Source organism: Ammodytes marinus (genome assembly GCF_949987685.1).
Source record: "Ammodytes marinus genome assembly, chromosome: 23".
Lineage (NCBI taxonomy): Eukaryota > Metazoa > Chordata > Actinopteri > Uranoscopiformes > Ammodytidae > Ammodytes > Ammodytes marinus.
In genome coordinates, this window is record NC_137227.1 from 12,532,223 (window position 1) to 12,554,251 (window position 22,029).

The 22,029-nt window shown below is 41.4% G+C and overlaps 2 protein-coding genes across 3 annotated transcripts in view; both read right to left on the reverse strand.

The window, feature by feature from the left end:
• Positions 1-193: 193 nt before the first annotated feature.
• LOC307269402 (interleukin-13 receptor subunit alpha-1-like) lies at positions 194-9,084 on the reverse strand. Its single transcript, XM_080052366.1, has 10 exons — positions 8,828-9,084; positions 7,162-7,295; positions 5,557-5,710; positions 5,324-5,423; positions 3,966-4,117; positions 3,731-3,861; positions 3,282-3,435; positions 2,880-2,970; positions 2,231-2,315; positions 194-2,099 (listed from the first exon to the last, which is right to left on the reverse strand). The coding sequence occupies exons 1-10, from the start codon at positions 8,886-8,888 to the stop codon at positions 2,001-2,003; spliced, it is 1,161 nt and encodes a 386-aa protein (XP_079908492.1). The 5' UTR covers positions 8,889-9,084; the 3' UTR covers positions 194-2,000.
• A 501-nt stretch (positions 9,085-9,585) lies between these two features.
• Positions 9,586-22,029, reverse strand: part of dock11 (dedicator of cytokinesis 11) — a 63,744-nt gene continuing 51,300 nt past the window's right edge. For both annotated transcript variants that reach the window (XM_080052012.1, XM_080052011.1), the window contains 10 exons: positions 20,790-20,847; positions 19,881-19,987; positions 19,282-19,404; positions 18,608-18,721; positions 17,627-17,773; positions 16,951-17,161; positions 16,232-16,422; positions 15,882-15,982; positions 15,273-15,411; positions 9,586-11,066 (listed from right to left, as the gene is read on the reverse strand). In XM_080052012.1, coding sequence (XP_079908138.1) covers positions 10,977-11,066; positions 15,273-15,411; positions 15,882-15,982; positions 16,232-16,422; positions 16,951-17,161; positions 17,627-17,773; positions 18,608-18,721; positions 19,282-19,404; positions 19,881-19,987; positions 20,790-20,847 — 1,281 coding nt within the window. In that variant the 3' untranslated portion in view covers positions 9,586-10,976. The remainder of the gene's footprint in view (positions 11,067-15,272; positions 15,412-15,881; positions 15,983-16,231; positions 16,423-16,950; positions 17,162-17,626; positions 17,774-18,607; positions 18,722-19,281; positions 19,405-19,880; positions 19,988-20,789; positions 20,848-22,029) is intronic.

The window sequence follows — 22,029 nt, forward strand, 5'->3', positions numbered from 1 at the left end:
TTGTTTCTAGGTTAGTCTCGTAGGAATGCCAAAGACAACATATCTCAGTGCTCTGAGCTGTGACCTACCCACTGACAACCAAAAGCAATAGTGCATGGGTTCATATTAAACTGTGACGATTAAGTTGCAGTGAAAGTGAGTCACAGCAGGTGCTAGCAGTCAATCCCACACACAACCACATACAACATTTTCTCTTTATCTTCTTTATTGTCTGGTAAACAAGTTTGAGACATTTTTAAAACAAAAATTGCTTTGGCAAATGCAAGGAGAAGAAAATAAATGTTAAAAAAGGGAAGCATTCGACTACCAGTTACACAGCATTCTGAATTTGGACGAATGAGAATGCTTGACAGAAGATGGCACATACATGACTTTAATGTTATGCTGCTCAGATGTCTCGATCTTTTCCCACTTTACAAAAATTGTGCACATGGTGTACAAAGATTCAAACGCTATTCAACAAAGCAGGGGACTTTTTTTTTAAAGGCCTGCCAGATTAAAACTCCTGTGAGAAAAGTCTGACCGTTCCAAAGTATGCACAAGTAGTTTGGCATCTGGAGTTATCAGTGTCAAGTTCATGCAGGTCATGTCAAGTTTCTGACTCACAACAAAGGGACCTTCCCTTCGGCATGCACTAACAACAAGCTAAAAGAGGGAATCATGTAAAAGTGAGGATGGGAATTACATATATACATATACCAAATATCACCACTCATCATTGTTCCTTCTCATGAAGTTTGAAAAAAATTGCAGTCTCTTTCCGTGTTCCTCAGATCAAAGGGAAAGGCACTTCCCAGGCCCGACCCAAGGCGCGGTTTGTTTCCATGACGAATAGACAAAACAAAGCAATTAAACGAGGAACACAAAGACTTCTCAGCATCTCTTGGCTCCCCTGTTTAGTCCTGGGAACACTCTCAATGGTGAGAAGTATGTGCTTTCACCACCACTTTAGTTTATTGCTTTCTGCCTCAGGCTATAATGTCATTTGCTCGTCAAATCAAGACTCGTGTTGTGTCAAGACGTATACTGCAAGCCTCTTCTGTAATTATTCCCATGTGATCTCTTTAGATTTATACAGCAGAAAATCCAGGGATGCACCAGCTCCTCTACACAGGCAGATCGGTTCCCATTCGGTCTCTGCTGCACATGAGGAACTTTCTTGCCCCCGTTTGCATTTCCAGGTCCATAGCAAGTTGACTTCAGGTCGCTCCAAGGACACAATGCATCTCCGTATCCAACAAGCCGCAGATACGAACCCGTATCTCATATGTTTAGAGAGTAACTGAGGAGCAGCAAATAACCTGGTGTTTGCTGACCTCTGGGGGTTGAAGTTCTCATCTGGTAGGCGTGATACAGAATTGCACAGCAGGTCAGTACAGTAAAAGTGCACCAGAGCTTCAGTGGTGGAATGTAAACAAGTGCTTTACTGAAGTAGGTAATGTACTTAAGTGCTAAAAGTTGTGACGGCATTTCTCCCTATTTCCTGCATTTTTACAAACCAAACAATAGATCGATTAATGTAGGAGAAAATGTGCCAATGACTCTTGGAAATTAAGAAAAGGCCCCTCAGCTACACCTCAACCAACAGTAGTTGGCTGTAAATCCTGCTTTGACATTAGGGATAAATGATAAATTCTAATAATCTCAATGTATTATTTCTAATATAATAAAAAGTCACAGGGGACATTTTTCTGCATTGACTACTTATACTTTTCCTGATTATAATTTAACTTCTGTAACATTTTGTCCACAATGCAGGACTTTTGCTTGTAACAGAGTGTTGCATCTGAATACTTCCTCCACCACTGCATAGCTTGCTTCTGATCGCACCTGTTAAAGGGGGCACAACAGACTTGAAACTTTCAACCAGAAGAGGTCAGTCAAACAAGGCTTATCCTCCCAGTGTTAAAGTCACTCTGTAAATGTTCCTGGTAAGTTCTGGCCCCCAGAGTAAAAAAATTCCAGCTGCGCTAGAGGCACCTGAAGGCAACACGTCCACTTCAACAGCTTTTCTGGACGACACAGTTTTCCGACACAAGTGCAATTTTGCAAGGTTCGATGGGTTCTGGCACCGGCGTGTACAGACTTCCTGTTGTGGTCTGAAAATAAACATAACAGTGTTGTGAGAGTGTTGTGGATACAAAGACTAGCACACACACACACACACACACACACACACACACACACACACACACACACACACACTTTTGATTCCACACCTCAAACATACCTTCAGTTCTTTGTTTCCATTCATCATCATTTCCTTGAATATTACAGAAGGATCTGGTATGATGGGACAAAAAATGGCACTGTGTCTGCAAACAGAAAAACCACAATATGACAATGTCAGCGACTGAAAGAGAAAATACCAGCACTCCAGTGTTGACACTAACAAAATAAATATTTACAGAACATGAAGTGTCCTCCAAAAATGTGTCCATGTCTCTCTATCTAATTACTGTAAATGCAGTGATTCCAAAACCCGCTGTGCCTGCACTCCAGGTGGTTGGTGCTCAAGGCAAATTCCTTTCCTGTGACACTTTCTATTTACTGTAGCTCTATTCCTCTACCTTTGCCTGAGGGTGCGGCAGATTTGTCAACCATTTCCAACCAACACAATCTCTCACTCTGTGCACTGATGAAACACTGACGCCAGATGCATTTAAAGGAACAGTGGCTTCTTACATCTTTTGCTGCTGGTGGCTCGAGCCATTAGGTATCCGTTTACGTTAAAAAGCATTTTTGAACAAAAGGATGCTTTAAAAGGTGGAGTAAGGGATTCTGGAGAACGCTTGATGACAAAATCATTGAAGATCTCCTCACAATCCGCTACCTGTCCGACTCTTGAAATAGATTAGCACATTTTTCCCAAAACATACCTCCTGAAGCAGAAGCAGGACAGAAGGACGCAGGCAGACAGGATGATAGGGATGACAATGGCAACCACGGTCAGAGTCTCGTCATTTGTACCTGTGGGGAACAGCAGACACAGTTTATTCAGCTTTTGAGGCGAGACGTCACAAATCTTAAAGAAAAACTTTTTTTTGTTTTCTTTATCTTATTTGATGGTTACAGAGTGGAAATGGGGAGAGAGAGAGGGGGATGACAAGCAGAGAACGGCCCGGGCCAGAGTCGAACCCAGGTCCACTTCGTCAAGGACTGAGCCTCAAATGGTACGCACTCTACCCACTACACCACGGGAGCGCCCCCACCCACACATCAGAAATCCAGCAGAATTCTGACAAACAAAACCTCATATTTCCCCCCTCATGGACCGTTACCGTAAGTAGTAATTTGGCTTAGGTCGCTGGATATGGGATAGTGATAGTCATTGGTTCTGACTCGGGATGTGAACTCGTAACGGCAGTTTCTTTCGTAGGCCACCGTGTGCACCAGGTGCGGATCTCCCTCTTCGATGGTGTAGTTCTGGCATTCCTGGAAACAAAACAAAAAAGTACACACGCACACACACACACACACACATACACACACACACACACACACACACACACACACATGAAACCAGTGTTTCACTTTGTCAGCTATGGAACTACAATATTTGCCATTAAGAAATAAGAGATGTTTGAATGTAGGCCTGAGACACATATGCACCAACTGACGTTCCCTTTTTTGCGGGGTATTTGCATAAATAGACTCTAAAACGTTCAGTGTCGGCATAGCAAAAGCTTGCTAAATAAAAGAGGAAGGACTTTCAAAGTTGCAAACTGACCTTGGGCTTGTTGCAGCGGTTGTAGCAGACCTCGTAGATCCAGCCGCAGCATTCCCAGATCTCTGGAGGTGTCCAGCTCAGCTTGAACTTACCTCCTTCTTCACTGATTTCCATCTTTGGTGAATGCACCTCTGAGGAAGTTTGCAGGAAGGACAAAACATATATTCAGCCGGTTCTAAAAGTGTTTTAACAAATGTCCAATGTGTGTTTTGACAAGTCGTAATGAAGAACCTACTGAGTTTAGGTTTGAAGGTTCTCATTCCAGCTTCACTCTCCACGTGTATGTAGATGTCAAATGTTTTGAAGGCAATGTCAAGTTCACAGTCACTCCTCGGCTCCTTGCACTCTTTTAATTTGTTTCGAACTTCCTCTATCTTTCCTTCATCCCTGTTGTGAAAAAAAGAAAGGGGGATGTGATGAGAGGCGATGGGAGTATAGGCGGGAACGGATGGCAACATTTTGGTGCTAAACCTTCATCAAATACATTTATATTTTTGCAAGGAAGACAGTGTGTGGGAACCTTTCTTTTTGGAGTTGTTTAATCATTCAAAAAAAAAAAAATGTGTTCCTCCCTGAGTGGCCACTAGATGGGTATAACGCTCAACAATCATCTTCCGGGCAGTTACGTCTGTGTGGACTGAATCATGTTCCTGGATTATGTTCCTACGTTACATAACATTCGAAAGAAGCATGACAAGCTTTACCTGACTTTGAGGGTGTGTTTCTTATATATTAGCGGAGAGCATCACTATGTCGATTATTTGATCGTAGGAGCCTGATTCAACTGTCAATCTCACAGTTGAATTGTCGCAAAATGTGGTTATGAAAAAAGGGTCGTTCTATTCCGCCTCTATGAGGGCGCTGCATTTCATTTCTTTTTTTAAGAGCATTTTTGGGCATTTTTGCTTTATTAGACAGTTTTGGAGAGAGAGTTGAAATTGGGCGTAGAGGGGAATGACATGCTGAGAACGACGGGGGCCGGATTCGAACCCAGGTCAGCTGAAACGAGGACTGAGCCTCTATGGGGTGGGGGGCGCTCTAACCACTACAGCAAGAGCGCCCAGAGGTGTTGTTTTACAAATTTTACATGGAATTTCTTGGTTTCTCACAATTAATCGTAATACTGTACATCACCATTTGTGGTTTACTGTACATATCATATTATATGGTTAATAAAAATGTGAAAATAACTCATGGGCTTTTAATCAATCTCCTTAGTGTTGGTGCATTGGTAGACTTAATCATCGCAATATAAAACAATTATTATGCCAAGTCAAGGAGACAAACTGTAATTGGGTGTTTCAGCCCCTTTAGAATATGGAATCAACGACTACGAAAAAAAGCAAAACGTGTGTAATTAGTTGTCTATAAGCAAGATATATATATATATATATACAGTATATATACAGTATATATATATATAAACAGCTTAGTAGTTTTTGTACAGGCAGCTTTTTCTCCATATGCTAATCCCACTTATGTTGTCAAGGCAAGCGATGCATTTGTTATCACTGGAGTCCACCTTCACTCAAACCTCACTGCATGCATTTGGAGACAGAACATAACGCCCTTGCTGTTGGCTGTAACCCTCACCTATAGGAGACTTTCAGGTTCTGAGACTGATTCACCAGGATCCAGGAGCACTTGGTTTTATTCAGGTACTTGAAACATTCGACGTCCTTCACCACCTCAGCTGCACACACAGCATAAAAGCAAAAGGTTTCACACGAGAACATTCACGTGGCAAGCTCTGTGCAAAGGGGGATATCTTAAAAAAGAAATCCCAAGTAGTGCAAGACATTTCATTTCTGCTTTCTCTTTCTTACCTTGAGGCTTAGGGCTGCTGACAGTGATGGTGGCCGGCGTGCTCTCGATGGAGCACGACCGATTTCTGGTCCACACGCTGTAATTGCAGCCGCCGGCATTCATATTCTCTGAGAGACAATTTTCTGTGAAATGTGTCCCTTCTGTGGAAACAATCTGAAGGAAACACAAAAAGGACGTTGAAGACCAACACATGCTAAACAGACGTTGAATAACACTCAATACAACAACTGAAATGTGTCGTTCCTGCTAAACTGGGCTTTGGTTGATTAGCATGAAACCGAGAAGACTGCATATTTGCTTTGGAAGAATAAACAAAGGTGTTGCTAATATAGCCTACTATATTTTCAAATATATAGAAATGTGCAAATATATTTTCTGTTTTCCGTCCTCTGGACTTCATATGTAAACAAGGTCTGGAGGCTATATTTATGTGTGTGATAGTGGCAGTTGTACTTTTTAATGTTAGTGTACAGTAGACAATGGGCCTTATGCGAGAACATTTTACTCCCATCCTTTTTTCTTTGAGAGTCAGCTAGAAATGCGTGCATTTGCCTTGCCAATAAAAATCACATGAGCTGAAACATCTGTCAGTAAATTGGGAGCAACGGATAATAACTGATGTTGCTGCGACCCTAACTCCCCCAACAAAATACCAAAGAGATTCCAGTGGTGGAATGTAATACATTTACTCAGGTAAAGTAGGTTAAGTAGGCCTACTAGTTTGAGGCACTTGCACTTTACTTGAATATTTTCTTATCATCCTACTTTACACTACAATTAACTGGGAAATATTCTACTCTTCACTTCATACATCTGATAAACTACTGAATGAATTAAGATTTTAGCACCAAAATATATGAAGAGTTTATAAAGTATAACATACCACCAAACAGTAGGCATACAAGCACAGATAAAACATTAGGTGATTCATAGAGAATCAAGACTATTTTTAATATAGTCATTTTTAATAGGCCTACATGTCACTGCTCAAGTTTCTAATATTTGAAGAGTTGCTAGTTTTCCTTAATAATTAAAATGTTTTCCAAGCAAACAATCAATCTATTGATAAAAAAATAAAAGCAACTTAAATCCACAATGAAAATAAAATGTATTTGCAGTCCCATAGGCTATAGAATGAGCTCCACCTCATTCAGCTATACACATTCTGCCTCTGCCTTAACATCAATGCATGAGTAATAATAATCCAATAAACAAAGGTTAGCCTACAGAAGTCACTTCTATTTTTAATAGGCCTACTTTAAGTAGGCTACATGTTCGTGATAATAGGCCTACTCATACTTTAACCGAGGTAACTTTTGCAATGCAGGACATTTACTTATGCCAGAGTATATTTGACAGTTTGGTATTTGTAGTCTACTGGAGCATTTCTGCTAAATACTCTTGACTTTTGATACTTAAATACTTTTACATTCAGACACTTTTGTACTTGTACTCAAGTGGTATTGAAAAAGGTGACTTGGAGTTGTAACATGTAACGGAGAAGGCTATTTGTTCTAGTAAGGTATCTCTACTCTTACTCAAGTAGACTATGGTTTTCAGGTAAGCCTACTCTTAACACCACTGAGTTTGATCATGTTTTCTACCTTTTGCTCTTGTCCCTCCATGTGCCGGTAACATTGGTCCTCACTGCTGCACTGCAGACCGGTGGGCTTCGCCCAGGACACATTTACAGTAAACGCGTCGAGCCACTCGTATGAGAGTGTCAGAGGAGGGCAATCTGTAAGAGACATGACAAGGAGAGGAATTAATTCAATATGTTCACAGTCCACTCTATCATAGGGTAAAGCTACACTACACAATTGACCATTTGTGTCAATTCACTTCCTGCTGCATTTAAACAGTCACACGCACAAAATGCAGACAAGTCAGGCGAACCTGACGCAGTCCATAGGCTATTTTTGTTGCGCTTCTATTCTACAACAACGGTAGTTAATTGGTAGTAAGCCACCCGAGCAGTGCCACTGAGAAAAATGAACGCTCATATTATTATTTTCCTTTAGGTATCAACATATTCCCTAAGGATGTAGGCCTAGGCCTAATGTTCTGTGATTAAAGAAGCAAATCACCTACAAATCAATAGAGTTTTGGAACATGGCCTATTTAAATATTTCTCATATTTAACATAGTGTTGCGCATTTATTTCCAAGGGTTTCTACAAAATTCCAATGGATATTGCTCTGCAAAAGTGTTCATGTTTATAGGCTACCCGTTGAGCTAATAGGCCAGAGGCTTAGGCTAGCCTACTGGCGGGGACACAGTGAAAAGAGATCACATTTCTTATGGATACAGGAAGTGAAATCTTAACATGAAGAAAAGTGTGCGCGACACGAAAAGTAGCCTTTGATTAGGCTATATCCCCTTTTATTTTGTTTATTAGCCTATACATTAGGATGCCTAGTTTGTGTGGTAATAACAGTGTAGGATATAATAATATATTTATATTCTTAATAGGCTAAATAATTAAAATATATAAAACGTCTTTGAGCCTTTTCTTTTTTGGTAGGCATAGGCCTACTTATCACATTCTTAACCTGCTACACAAATTCCGTTAGGCCTACAAGTTTTTAAATATGATCTATGTGGTGTCATTTCACCCTCCAGAGCTTCTTTCGAGATTATAGCCTCGTTGGAGAAGGAGCCGTCTTGCTAAAACCCGCGCAACTATGACGCGCGTCATAATTGCGCAGGTCTGAGCCAGACGGCTCCTATCAAACGAGGCTAATGTGTTGCGCTGCAGCGACTGTACCGTACTTGCAAAATAGAGGCGCGACCAATTTCAAAAGATGAAATGTTTTCATTTAAACATTAAAGGCTTTCGGACATCTAGGGGCGTTCTAGGCTTTTTATTGATGGAAAAGGCAATAGCCTAAACTCTTACCTCACAGGAACATACAGCGGCTATAATCTCTCAACAAGGCTTTAGAGATTTAGAAATATTACAATCAATAGGCAAAAGAAAACTCATAAAATACAAAAATGGGAAATTCTGAATGGAAAAAGTCTCAAGTTATAGCCTAGTCCTTTAATAGCCTACACTAGGCTTTTTTCTCTTTATTAACAACTTTGAGTGTGCCTGTAATCGAAATGGAATTAACAGCTAATGAACAATTGTTGAAGTGAAAGGCTTATCCTGCTGTCAAAAGGGTTAAATGTGCGTCATAACCTATCATTCTGGAAGCATAATTGAACTTTGGTGTTGTTACTGCCTTCAAGCACGTAGGCTTTAAAGGGTCATAAATGAGTCTTTACCTGCTTTACAGAGGAAAGCCGTCCAGGTTAAGAAGGCGACAAATCCGAGAATGAGAGTCATGTTGTCCCAGTGAAGTTTATTCCTTCCAGTTGGGAGCGCGTCGCCTCTTTCGACCCTCTCAGGGATTGTGTTGTGGGTGAATAAACACAGGAAACTAGAAATGAAGTTATCCAGAGACGCACCTTGACTGTTGGCTGGTGGAGGACTCTACCGGGAACAACGGGGCGGAGTCGGCGCAGTCAGTGAGAGTGGGAGGAAGGCTGAGCGAGATGATGACAGCAGTGACTCGGTGGGAATGTGGAACACGTTTCTCATAACACTGTCCAGATCCAAGACACACTGAACGAAGAGTGTTCAAGAGGCAGAGAGTCAACATAAAGGACTGGGGGCTGTCCATATGACCCCCCCCCCTCCCCCGCCCCTTAACGAAGGCAGCAGATCACTCATGCGCACGCGCCAAAATTGACGATATCCCCCAAACCACAAGTGTCCATCTCCATCCACTCCTCCAGGAAGTCGTCAGGCGCCTTAATGAGTCTGTGAATCATTAAGCTGATTATGGTGTATGGTAATGGGTGTAATGCAGCAAACAAACAAGCAAAGTGGAACAACTGATGGCACAAGGTCAGAAAAACATACAGTAGGCTACAGTATGAACTTAGATGGATTGTTGACACCATCATACACAATGATGAAGGAGGAGTTTTGGAATTTTTGTTTTGTTTCCCATGCTCATGAATAAAAATGTCAGTGCCAGTAGTTTTCCCAGGTTTTTTATTGGAAAAAGACTTTACAAAGTAAGTTTGACAAGCAGCTTCTCCTCAGTATACAAAGCAATAAAAAATGAAAGTAAAATCTCTCTGCTAGGCGAGAATTGGACAGAGCAACAGTCCACAATGTTTCAAATATAAATACATACATACAGTACGTACAAACATACATGGAGACAGAATTCACTTTACAGCATGACGACACATTTTATGTACACACTCGCTTAAATATTATTCATCTATATCTGCTAATTACAGTGTAGCACTTGGGAAATACTGGGAATGACCAGCGTGTGACCAGGGTCTTATTACTTGAGATAAAGGGGGCTCTTTTCCCGAAGGCGGAAAGCAGAAAGGCACTGGATCTTAACCCAGATGAGAGGAACTCTTCACTTACTGGAGTAAATATTAGCACACCGCTGTGCTCGCCGTGTCCTGTCTTGCAACCCTGTTTTTCACTTGAAATATCTACAGGCTTGCAAGACGAGCCAGTAGAGAATACTGTTTCAATGATTGTTATAAAGCTCAAATTCTTTTCCTTTATGCTTCAAAATTATACAATCTAGAACATCGTTGTTACCATCAGATTTCTTTACACTTACCATTTGTAATGGAACCACATTAAAACCCTTCTTAAGAACAGCTTTATCACACAACTTTTATACAACCCTGAAGTTTTTTTTATTCTCTTTAACTTTGGAGCAGACAGAGAAGACTTTAAAATTTGTCATTAAGCAAACAGGGTGCTAGTAATCACACATCTGTAAACCTGCCCGGAATGCATTGCTACGCCTGCGATTGCAGTGTTGGGTGTCTGTTACAACACAACCGGTTGAGTCAGTGTATTGGTCACCACTATGCTAACCGTGACATGTGAGCCTGTTAAAAAAAAACACTGTTGTTGTGCGATAGGAAGATGCTATTGCGTGTGAAAGATGTACTCGAGTAACATTCACTGTGATGACCTGCATAGATCTGTAGGGCAGCATTACAGAGAGAGGACAGGGGTGCAGTAGCTTCCCCCTAAAAGAAATAACAGCCGATCCTGCGGTCCATCGAAAAAGGCAGGCAAAAAAAGTGCAGTGCAACCTAGCATGACACTGCCTGAACACCTCACCCTCACCCACTGACATTTAGTTGGTGTCCATGGGATACATTCTTAGAAAATACTGCAGCTGTGGTTTGAATAGTATATCCAGCTGCTAGCCTGACCATTTACGGCCCGTCCAAAAGAGATGCTTAAGATAGCCAAATGGCATCTTCGCCTGGGGAGAAGGGGAGGGGGTTCTTGGCAAGACATGAGATGAAGAGCCCACCCCCCTGTTATCAGCCAGTCCAGGTCTTTGAGGGATGGACATAAGGGAGGGACAGACAGAGGTCAGCCCAGGTCGGGGGACGTCCCGCTGATGGCACGGAACACGTGGATGGAGTTTTGTAACAGCGAGCGCATCATGTCCTCCTGGTAGATCTGAAGTTGAAAGCAGAACACGGGCAGGATGAGCGTCAGTTGTCACATAAAGACAAGAGGTGTCACGCACACACACACACACACGCACACACGCACACGCACACACACACACACACGGGCAAATGGAATGGACACTTTGAGATGTGGTTCATCACTTAAAAGCTTAATGTACAGAGAGTGGGAGAGGTGACGAGTGAAAGAAAAGTGTTGTTTGCACGATGAAATATAGGAAAACTATAGTGATACAATTGTCCTGCATGTTCAACCAGCGTGGTGGCCTGATAACCCAGCTGGACTGTTCACTAGACAGTCTGGTTCTAATCAAACAATCAGTCTGAGGGTGTATTCACACTGGGAAAGTCCGCTAGTGCACTTGCTTTGGTCCAGACCAAATAGAGTTTTGATTTTTTTTGTTTGGTGTGGTCCACTTTCATATTGCCCCTTTTGCAAGTGAACCAGCATTACGAAGCAAAACCACACGTGATCTGAGGTCATTCATTCATTGGACAGACATTCTGGGGTGGAGAGAAACAGGAAGCACGAAGTTTAAACTGCGAAATATATATCATTGATATAATATGGGGCTAAAAATAATAAAAGGGCCTACATCTAACCTATAAATAAAGAGGAAAAACATCAAATTATTGTTGTTTCATATGGTCATAAATGTGTAGCCTTATGTCAATGCCACGTTATGTGGCTTGTAGCCTACGATGTGAAACATAATTTTTACTGTATTTTTGGTGCTGGATGCGCGTCACGCGAGAAGAATAGGCTCAAGCTGACACTTAGCTGATTAAGCTGTGTATCAGCTGGGTCGGCGCAGTTCAGCTCCAAACTGACACGGGGATAGTATTGACGGTCCCGTACATGGGAAGCAAAATAAAAACACACACTTCTTGCGCAGCGTGAACCTGTTGGCACTGTGCGAGAGACGCTCCCCTCTCCTTCATCTGATCGCTGAACACATTCAGCATTTATATTGTTCTGGGCTCCCGGTCAAACCACAACTAATCTTCCTAATAATGGTGACAACAACACTTTCCCATAATGTGAAGCTGACGGCTATTTATTAAAAAAGAAAAGAAAGAAAAGGCACAGTGCCTCCTGCATTTGGGTCGGATCGAGTCCGAACAAATTCACACCACAAACGAACTGCAGCAGAGTGCGTTTGGAAACGCATCGAGACTACCTCTTCAGCTGGGTCTCGGAGCGTTTGTTTGGTCCGCACCCGAGTGCGATTGCTGTATTCACACCTGCCTGAAAGATGCGCACCGAAGGCAGAAGTGCATCTGAGTTCGTTTCAACCGAACTAAACACGGCATGTGTGAATACACCCTGAGAGTGTATGGCGGCAGGAGTAGCCAACGTGGCTAGGTGTGTTTATACTGCCAATGTCTAAACAGTTAGTATTGCAATTAAACAACTGCTGCTGCTGCTGCTGCTGCTGCTGCTGCTGCTGCTGCTGCTGCTGCTGCTGCTGCTGCTGCTGCGGCTAAGGCCGACACGTACATATAACCAAATGTGACCACGCAGCAGAGTAAGAAAAGTATTGAAAGACATTGTGGCCAGAGCGGTAAATAGAAAGGTCTACAGGGTCACTCGTCTCAGGCTGCATCAAATCCCCTGTGTATAGTTTGAATTCATTCATTTTAACAAGACACATTTATATGAAGGTTCATAAGTTAGAAGTCTGGGCCTTTTTCTATTGATACACACAATAGGGTTGTTCAGCCCTTTTCCCTTATCCGTGAACTTTGGAATTTGGCCAAATTGCGTCAGAAAAATCCAGACTTTGCAGCTTATGATTGATAAGGATAACCACTGTACACCAAAGTAGATGTATTTATTATCAAATGACTTCTGGGTTTGCAACAGATGCAATGTCCTGCAATGTCTGACCTCAAATCATCTCAAAGTCTCAACAGATGTGAACTCTGTCACTCTGTGAGTCTATCTTAATAACAAGTCATAATGTTGAAACTGAAAAAATCTGTTGTTTGGTCACAATTGAGTGATTGTATACGGTCCTGTGATCCAGCTCGGTCTATCATGGATTCTAATTCATGAATATATGATTCAGCTGTTTGATCATCATAATTTCTGCTATTTCCACACCATAGTTCTCGTCATTTCACTTTAGTCAGCGGTTGTTCCTCAATTGGCTGACTGGCACATAATCCCCTGCTGATTCAACACATCTTACTATCTGATCCATTAAAAAAAATCATTATATTATATGGACATAATTATACTTGGGCCATGCTCTAGATGAGCCATGCTGCTTGATGACATGTTTGTTGCCCAGTGTTGTGGTTTGATTGGGATAAATGTAGATCTGCTACCAGGACGTTATTTTTTATTTTTTTTTACAAGTGTGAACATGCACATGTCCCAACCCTAACCGGGAAACTACTGTGCTTGTAAACACCATTTGAATAATGATGTCGTTATTTGCACTGTTTTTCAACGGGCACACTGGCACCCATTCTGGCCCAATCTGAAATGTAAATACCTTCTCACGTCTAAGAGTGAAACATCCAGTCCATCAAAGGAGGATTCAATGTTTACCAAATGTCTGCCGTATCTGCCATGCATTTTATTTGAGCTGTGCCAAATTAATTCTCTTTTATTCTCAGTTGTTATTGATTAACGCTTATTTATAACCCATTATAAAGTTCCTCTATTCTGTTTTATTTTTGTATCCAGATGATTGTGTTTGGATTACATTTGCATTAAAACATAAATGTCTGCAAGAAATTAACTATGAAGGAACAAAAAAATGGAATAAAATTAAATTAAAAGGGACAAACTGAGCTTTGTGATCACATTACCTGTTTGTCCTTAAAGCTAAAAGGCCAGCACATTGGAGAGAAAAAGTCAGACCGGTTAGTTTGGTAAAAGTCAGAGCAGCTAAAGTGACATCAAATGTTGTGCCCAAACACAGCCAAGACACATTCCACAGATGGCAAAGGAACAAAGTACACAGGCTTGATCAGCAGTAAAGTATGACCTCTCTTAAAACACGATTGTGAAATGATGTAGGTAAGGGCACGCACAGTAAACTTCCTCAGGTTGCAGAAACATCTAGTCAGTTAATATCAGTTTCTTTAACCAGTAAAGCTAACCCATTTGAGATGAAAATGTAAAGATCATGTTGCAAGAGGAAGTCAGTTTTCAGTGGCTGTTGGAAGTAGTATGTCCACAGCCTCCCATTGCAACAGGTGATGACTCACTTCAAGTGTAACCATGTCCAATGTTTAACATCAGACAACGAATAAACGAGTATGAAAGAGTTCTTCTATTTTTAGCTACGATATAGTGGCTACCGAATATTACTGAAAATGTTCCCCATATACATTTCTTTTTTTTCCCAGCATCTCCGCCCATTCTGAGCATATGCATAGTAACCTAGCTAGTTTAAAAATAAACCACAGTGCAATGAACTTCAACTTTGCTGTTGCCCTTTTTTTTTACGAGTACAACACAATAAAAGTCACACTGGTAATAATTCTTCAAAAGATTGGTCTGTGTGTTAGTTTGTGGATGGAGAAAACATGACATAATAGGGCAGAATTTAACATTTGAATGACTATTCGTCTGAATGTATTTTGTTCGATTTGGCCCAGTTTAATTTTTTTTGTACAAAACACACTTTTATTAACGTGCCTTTGACATGGAGCATGACTTACAAGGACAGCAACATTAGTGGCTTTTCTCAAATGAGAACTATCTCCGAGTGATTTGAAATGTGTGGATTTTAGAAGAGGAACAGACAGACATTCATTATGTATGCCTGGGAGTTACACAAACAAAATGTTGTTGCCACCTGTTGCATTATGGGAAAACGGCAAGATGCCAGGAAAGGCAATCGAGAAAATACATGTTCGTTCTTGAGCGTGCTCCAATGAGTAAAATATGCTGTTTTCTGTATTATTCATTCATTATTGCAACATTTCTGTGTTGGATTTGAAGACCACTGCATCAGTCTTTCTGTCCAAGAGCACTTGAAGCACACAGCTGTGTGATCAGGAAAGGAGGACAGGGTGTGTATGCATGTGTGTGTGTGTGTGTGTGTGTGTGTGTGTGTGTGTGTGTGTGTGTGTGTGTGTGTGTGCATGCATGCAGGTGATGGGATATGATGGATTCACTCCAACAGAATAATGTTATTGTTATGTGGGCTACGCCAGGACAAACGGAATTTACCTGCTCGTGGATGATGTCAGACAGCTCCTTTACCATCTCTTTGAAATTGGACTTAAGGCCCTCGTGGTACTCAAACTGGTCCTCTTTGATCAGGCGCTCGTTTATATCCAGAGCTATACTGCATGCCTGGACAAATCGCCTGCAATGAATCAAATTAAATGACAAGATTTAATAACAAACGTATATGACAACTTATCAGACCAATTACATACAGTATTTAAAGGTGGAGTCGTTTCTGGAGAGCGCTTGTTGTCAAAATCACTTTTTGTAAAAATCAGTGAATATCTCCTCTCGAGCTGCTATCTGTCCATACTGTATGTATGCTGAAAAGAAAATCTAGTGTGTATACACAGCCTAGGCTCCTTTAACTGGTGTGTAAACAAAAGGGCCCACCGTAGCTAGCAACAGATCCTCGGCTGTGTATTAACACTGGATTTTTTCCAGCGCACACAAATTACGGACAGATAGCAGATCGTGAGGAGATATTCACAGATTTTCAAAAACAAAAATTCTTCAGAATCACTGACTCCACCTTTAACAATCAGCTGCAGAATAATTGAAATGAGAATCAACAAACAGCGTGGCCTCCCACTCATGAAAACAGCGTACCTGAAGATGTCTTTAAGGTCTTTGCCTTTCTTGTTACCAGACTGGTTGGATTTACTGTCATCCAGGAATGCCCTGGCATAGGCCATGGGACCTGCATTCACCTGTAGAAAAACATGCCTGAAAGTGTTAAGCATTCTTACGCCTTGACTAGAAAGATCATAATCAGAAAACCTGTTTGTGATTCATTCATAGCCCCCAACAAGCAGTGCAGTTCTATTCAGAAGCTTGAGTTTCCTCTTCAAAAAAAATAAAAAATAAAAACGTAGAGATTCTTGTAAAAGTGTGTAGGGATATTAAGTGGCTTTGATTGTGTCACTTAGATGTGTGTGGTAGGGACTGAAGCCTTTTACCTGCACTGAGACGCAGCCCTGCAGTTTGAGCTGCAGCTGGATCATGTCCACCTCCTGGCTGGAGCACAGCTTGGTTAACTCGGCCGTGCGCGCCTTAATCTCGTCTATGGCCACGTCCACCGGCTTCAGCTCCACCTGCTTCTCCGCCACCACCTCCACACGCTTCTTCACGTACGGGAAGGTGTGGGCAGCTGCACATAAAAAAAGGGAAGCGGGCATAACTGCTGTGAGCCGCTGTGTCATCTATTAGGTCAACAAGAAAGAACAACTTGGCTAGACTGCACCTTTCAATAATATCAGATAAGAATGGAGGCTACATGAATAGTTGTTGGAGATGGAGGGGTTTTCTGACATGCAGCTGCCACTTGCATAGTAGCCAGCAAGCTATTCATGAATACTGCACGTATGCACATAACAATGGGTGCAACGTCAAAGTTTATGTTGATAATACACACAATGTACTGTATATCTAGATAAGAAAAAGTATTCAAGTGTTTTGCTCCGATATCTCTGAGATATGTCAACGTGACTCTGACATGAGATACTGCAGGCCTTCTGATGTTAAAAATGACAGGGCATTTTTGTATTGTCTCGTTACACAGATGAAGATAACTATTGCCTTGTACTGCATATGTCAAACACGACAGTAAAGAGTGTGTGTGTGTGTGTGTGTGTGTGTGTGTGTGTGTGTGTGTGTGTGAGTTTTTTTTTTTTCATACTTGTGAGCACGATCCTCCTCTTGCACTGCTCCTCCACCCCGCCGTGCTTCTTGCCCGACAGCGTGTAAGGACTCTCGAACACAAAGCGGTTGATGTTGTGGCACTTCTCAAAGTCCGTCTTCTTCTCGGGCACCTCCTTCTCCTCAAAGTAGGGCTTGACAAACGTCACCTGGACATGGGCCAACTTGGGGTCCAGGTCTTTGGGGTTGACCTGTGAGGAAGCAAACACCTTTGATTGAATTCTAAAGCTTAGATCACATAGGCCTTAGCTTGTTGACTCTGTGAAAGGGAATCCAATATGTTAATTAAAAAAAGCCCTATTCTTCAAACACTTGGCTGCTATGACCCCGTGCCTCCTCGTCGCCCACCATTGACTTTTACACAGTGTTTCTGTGAAACCCACACAGTGAACAAATTCAAAGGAAGCAATTCTCACCGATACTTAACAAGGACTCAGTGGAGTAGAAAGTGAACATTTCCCACTATTATGTTGGACAAATGATATTTTCTAAAGAAACACAAGATTGGGACTGTGATGCCAAAATACTTATTTTCACTTCTGAAAGCATTAAAAGAAACCCAGCAACTTAGCATTCAAAGTCAGCAACCAGAAATCAAGAGTATTTATCCCAGACGTCTGACACCTTGTTCCTTCCCCCCTGTTTATCTACTGCACCTTGTTGGAGTCTTGAATTATCTTCACGTTTTCCGGGCCAAATTTTTCCCCGTAGAGTGTGAGCAGCCGCTGGGAGATTTCAGACAGGCCAGTGAGCTTGGGCTCTTTGTAGATGTACTCCTTCCCGTCCTCCTCCTCGAAGAAGCCCTGCGGAAAAACACACACACGTTCGTTCACTTTGTTTAAAAAATGATGATAAACAGTCCACCTGACCTTTGGTTCAGCAATGACTCTCCACATCCATTATTTTTGTTGAACCGTTCTCGACATAATCACAAGTACATTACATAACATTTCCTTCAAGTGTGTGCTCCCTTCTAATGTCACTGCAGCTATCTTTCTCACTCTTGCAAAAACTTGAACCTGCGGGTTCCTGTGCTGTCCGAAAGCCATAAAGGTATTCTGTGCATGGTGAGAATAGTTCTGGTTTTTATATGTATCTATTTATTTCATTTTAAAATTATATCCAACACTGGAAAGGGTTTTGTAGCATTTTGACCGATTTCGCAAACCTGTGCATTCCCGAAAAATGACTGACAGTGCCTACAACTACTACAACTGGCACAGATTCCATCACATTGTTTGCTGTGCACTTTGTTCATCCATTAAAAATAATCCTGAACATTGTGCTCTGTATTTGTACAGTTGCACATTCACTATTATACTTGTTTGCTTCAGACCATCAAAACCAATACAGTGTCACGTAATGTACTTTTGTACTTAATTGTACTTGTACTTGTAACTGTAAGACATGAGGCCCCACAGATTCATGATAGCACTGTCTTAAAACATACTTTATCTCAATAAGGAGAGCTGAATTCCTTATGCACTGTACCCCACATCAGCAGTGGGCACAAAGACTATTGTATGGTCAACTTAACTTAAAGGGGCACTTCATCACCAGAGCTATTCGTAACCGCTTACCCTACTTATGGCTTGGGGGAGAGTGTACACCCCTTTAAAGCAGCTTAGCGACCTCACCTGTCCATAGAAAGCCACTCTGAAGTATGTCCCGAGCAGCCTGCGGCCTGACTGTATCACCTCCATGATCTTATTGTATGCTCTGTGCAGAGTGTCGTACAGTCGGCTGAGTTTCTGGAAATTAAGGCAGAAGGCATCAGATTGATTGTTTACTTCAATTTGGCAGTGCGTGCACAAACGGTTTCGTTTATGAACTGTAATGTGTCCTGCCAAACAAACAAATTATTTGATAGTATGTGACAAGGCATTTCACGGTATGTGACAAGGCATTCACCGAAGTGTGAAAGCAATCAAAAGCATTTGTTGAAAACCACGTTGCATTTCCAGAAGGGAAAACAAAAGTTGAAAAGTTAAAATGCTTTCATGTTGTTCAAAGTAAAATGGCTGCCTTTATGTTGTCTAAAACAATCCAGTAGCGTAACCTTGCAGGTGATCAATATGGAACCAGATGACAATTCAAGTGAAAGAAGCCAAGGACTTAAATAATGAGTGGAAAATAATAAGGGTAAACTTTACACAAAAGTATCAACATCTAAAACAAATGTAACAGTGTCCTTGCCTAGGTGTGATTAATTTCCCTTCAAAAGCAAAGGGGGGACGTGATTGAATCGCTTTGCAAGGAAAGGAAAGAAACAGTGAGTGTGTGTTTATGCAGTACAATGTTGTTACGGTACCTCATACTCGTGGCGCTTCTCATAGATGGGGATGGTGAGTTTGGCAATGTGGGTGATGAGCTCATAACGCTCGGCTTTCCAAAGAGCCTCCACGCAGACCTCAAGGTGTTCCACCAAGACTTCCTAAAAAGGGACGGAGCAGATATAACATGTATCTATCTACAGTACATTTAGAGTATCAAGGCATCTAATCAACAAATAACATTTTAAGCTGGATTTCATTGCTAGTGCTGATACAAGACCGCAGTTGCAGTACAAACACCAAAACGATAAAATGTTTTATATTTTACGTTGAGAATGAACAGCAAAACGCCTAAGTTAACAAACGTTAAATCAAGCAGCCGTACATCAATTTTGAATGTAGAACTGTATAATGTCATTAAGGATACAGACTGCGACAAGAACTCCAAGGATGGCTTTCAGCATTTGACAGCTTTTATCACTATCCAATAAATAATATGAGTTAATGAGTTTTGATTCCAGCCCAAGTTAAGAAGAAGACTAGGAATTAATTGACAATGAATCAATTGTTCTTTGTGCAGGCGAAACATTTCGCAACGTCTCATGTAAGAAACAAAATTCTATGCATAAGGCCACACCTCTGTGTAATAGACATCTTGCATTCCGGTGTCTTCTCGCATGGCTGCCTCCTCTTCGATATTCAAGGTAATCTTCTTAAAAGCAGCGAGGCCGCTAGGGAACAACTCTAACGAAAGAACAGAAAAGACAAGGTTAAAAAAAAGGTTCACTGAGATCACCAAACTAAAATTGTACACCAAATATTCTATTTCATGTAAGTGAGCTTTGAGGTTGCAACAGGTGTAGTGTCTCAGCTCTCAAAATAATAAAAATTCAAATAGAGTTCGAGGTATAGAGAAATATTAAAATATGACTCGATGTTCGGTGGTTTGTGACTACCTAACACTACTAAACAAACATACACACTACTGTTGCACATCGCAAATGATCTTTGTCCGTTGACTTTCCTCAAAGATAAACACCTACCTCACATTTGTATACAGCATTATCTGACAGCATGTTTTGCATTAGAAAAATATGATCATAAAAAGCACAAGCTGCATTGTGAGGCTTTGTTTTTGCTAGTATCAGGTTGCCCAGTGTTTGCATGCTGTATCTAACAACATACTGGCCAGTCATTTATCACCAGTGAGGCAAATCGTCCTAGAGAGCCATCCTTCTCTTCTCTGTTTGCTAGTGAGGCGAGGTGCAGGTCATGCTTGTGAGTGTACTGTCTGTAGTCAAATCCTCCTGCTGTTGGTTTAGGACATAATCTAACCCCTATATTATGGAGGCAGTTTGACATACACTTTAGTGCTAAGCTGTATATTGTATTTAACCAAGAGGGCCCGCAATTAACATTGCACACAGTGCTTGGTGTCCAGTTACAGTATAAATGAAGGTTAAAAAAAGCATTGCAGTGCGTGTGTGTGTGTGTGTGTGTGTGTGTGTGTGTGTGTGTGTGTGTGTGTGTGTGTGGAGGGCCTTACTTTTCCTGTGCAGGTATTCAGCAACCAGCGCAGCCACGTGGACGTAGCACATTGCTGCCTGTGGAGGCAACAAAGAACACCAGCAAGATTTAATGAACACTTCGAAGGCAGAAACAAAAACCAAGAATATAGAAGAAAACAAATAATAACTGTATGTAAATGTCCAACTGGAAATCGAGACATCACCTGTTAGAAAACAACATGCCCACACGTCTGTAAGCTGTCAGGTGAATTATTTATTATCCTACACTCAGTGCGTTTACATGCAGACTCATAATCGGGTAACTAAACGAATAAGACTTCAACAGGACTTTTAAACTGCATGTAAACACCTTTATCCGATCTACTTCGCACACAAATCGGCACAATAACGGACAAGAGATGTCGGATAAGAACACCTAGATAAGTCGTTCGTTGTCGGCATTCTCTCTGCATGTAAACAGGGATCGGACATCGCTTATCGGACTTCTCGTTCTGTGCTTGTGTGCCTGCGCGTGATAGGCTACACCCATGGCTACACCATGGGTTATTGACGGAAGAGAACCGGACGTGGCTCTTTCAACACTTGTTGAAAGCATGGTTGAAAGGGCTACAGCGCCACCTAGCATAGTGGAGACAGCCATGCATTGGACATTTATCCGATATCTGAAAGGCCATGTAAACTCAGACAAGTGACACGGTCCGTTCGAGTGTCTAGTTCGATATATGTGATAATCTAATCTAGTTGTGCCATGGAAACGCACTGACTGTCTCTTCACAAGATGGAGGAGTGGTTTTCTCTCTGTTGAATTTGGCCACAAATTTGGCAACAGGATTTTTATAGTCCCTTTCACTGTACCGGGAGGAGTCTTTTTTCGAGTTTCTCTTATTGTATTCCAGCATTGTGTGAATGCACAATACAGCATACAATAAAACAATATATAAATATATAAAAATTCAACTGAAATTGTATAAATAAAGTAAATAAAAATTCTTCAATAATAAAAACATGAAACACAACAAATTAAACAACACAGGATCTAAATACATCCAATAAATAAATAATCAAATAATGTTTAAAAAAAACACGCAAATAAATCCTCTAACGGAGCGTGGTAGAGAAAGGGTTACGATTTTATGCAAAGTCACATGTCCCCAGAACGTGATCAAAATAGCAGGTAAACCAGGACTTGCCTGACCTGTTGGCCTACATTATTTAGAGACTGTTGTTTAAACCGTCTCTGTGAAGGAGGATTATCCA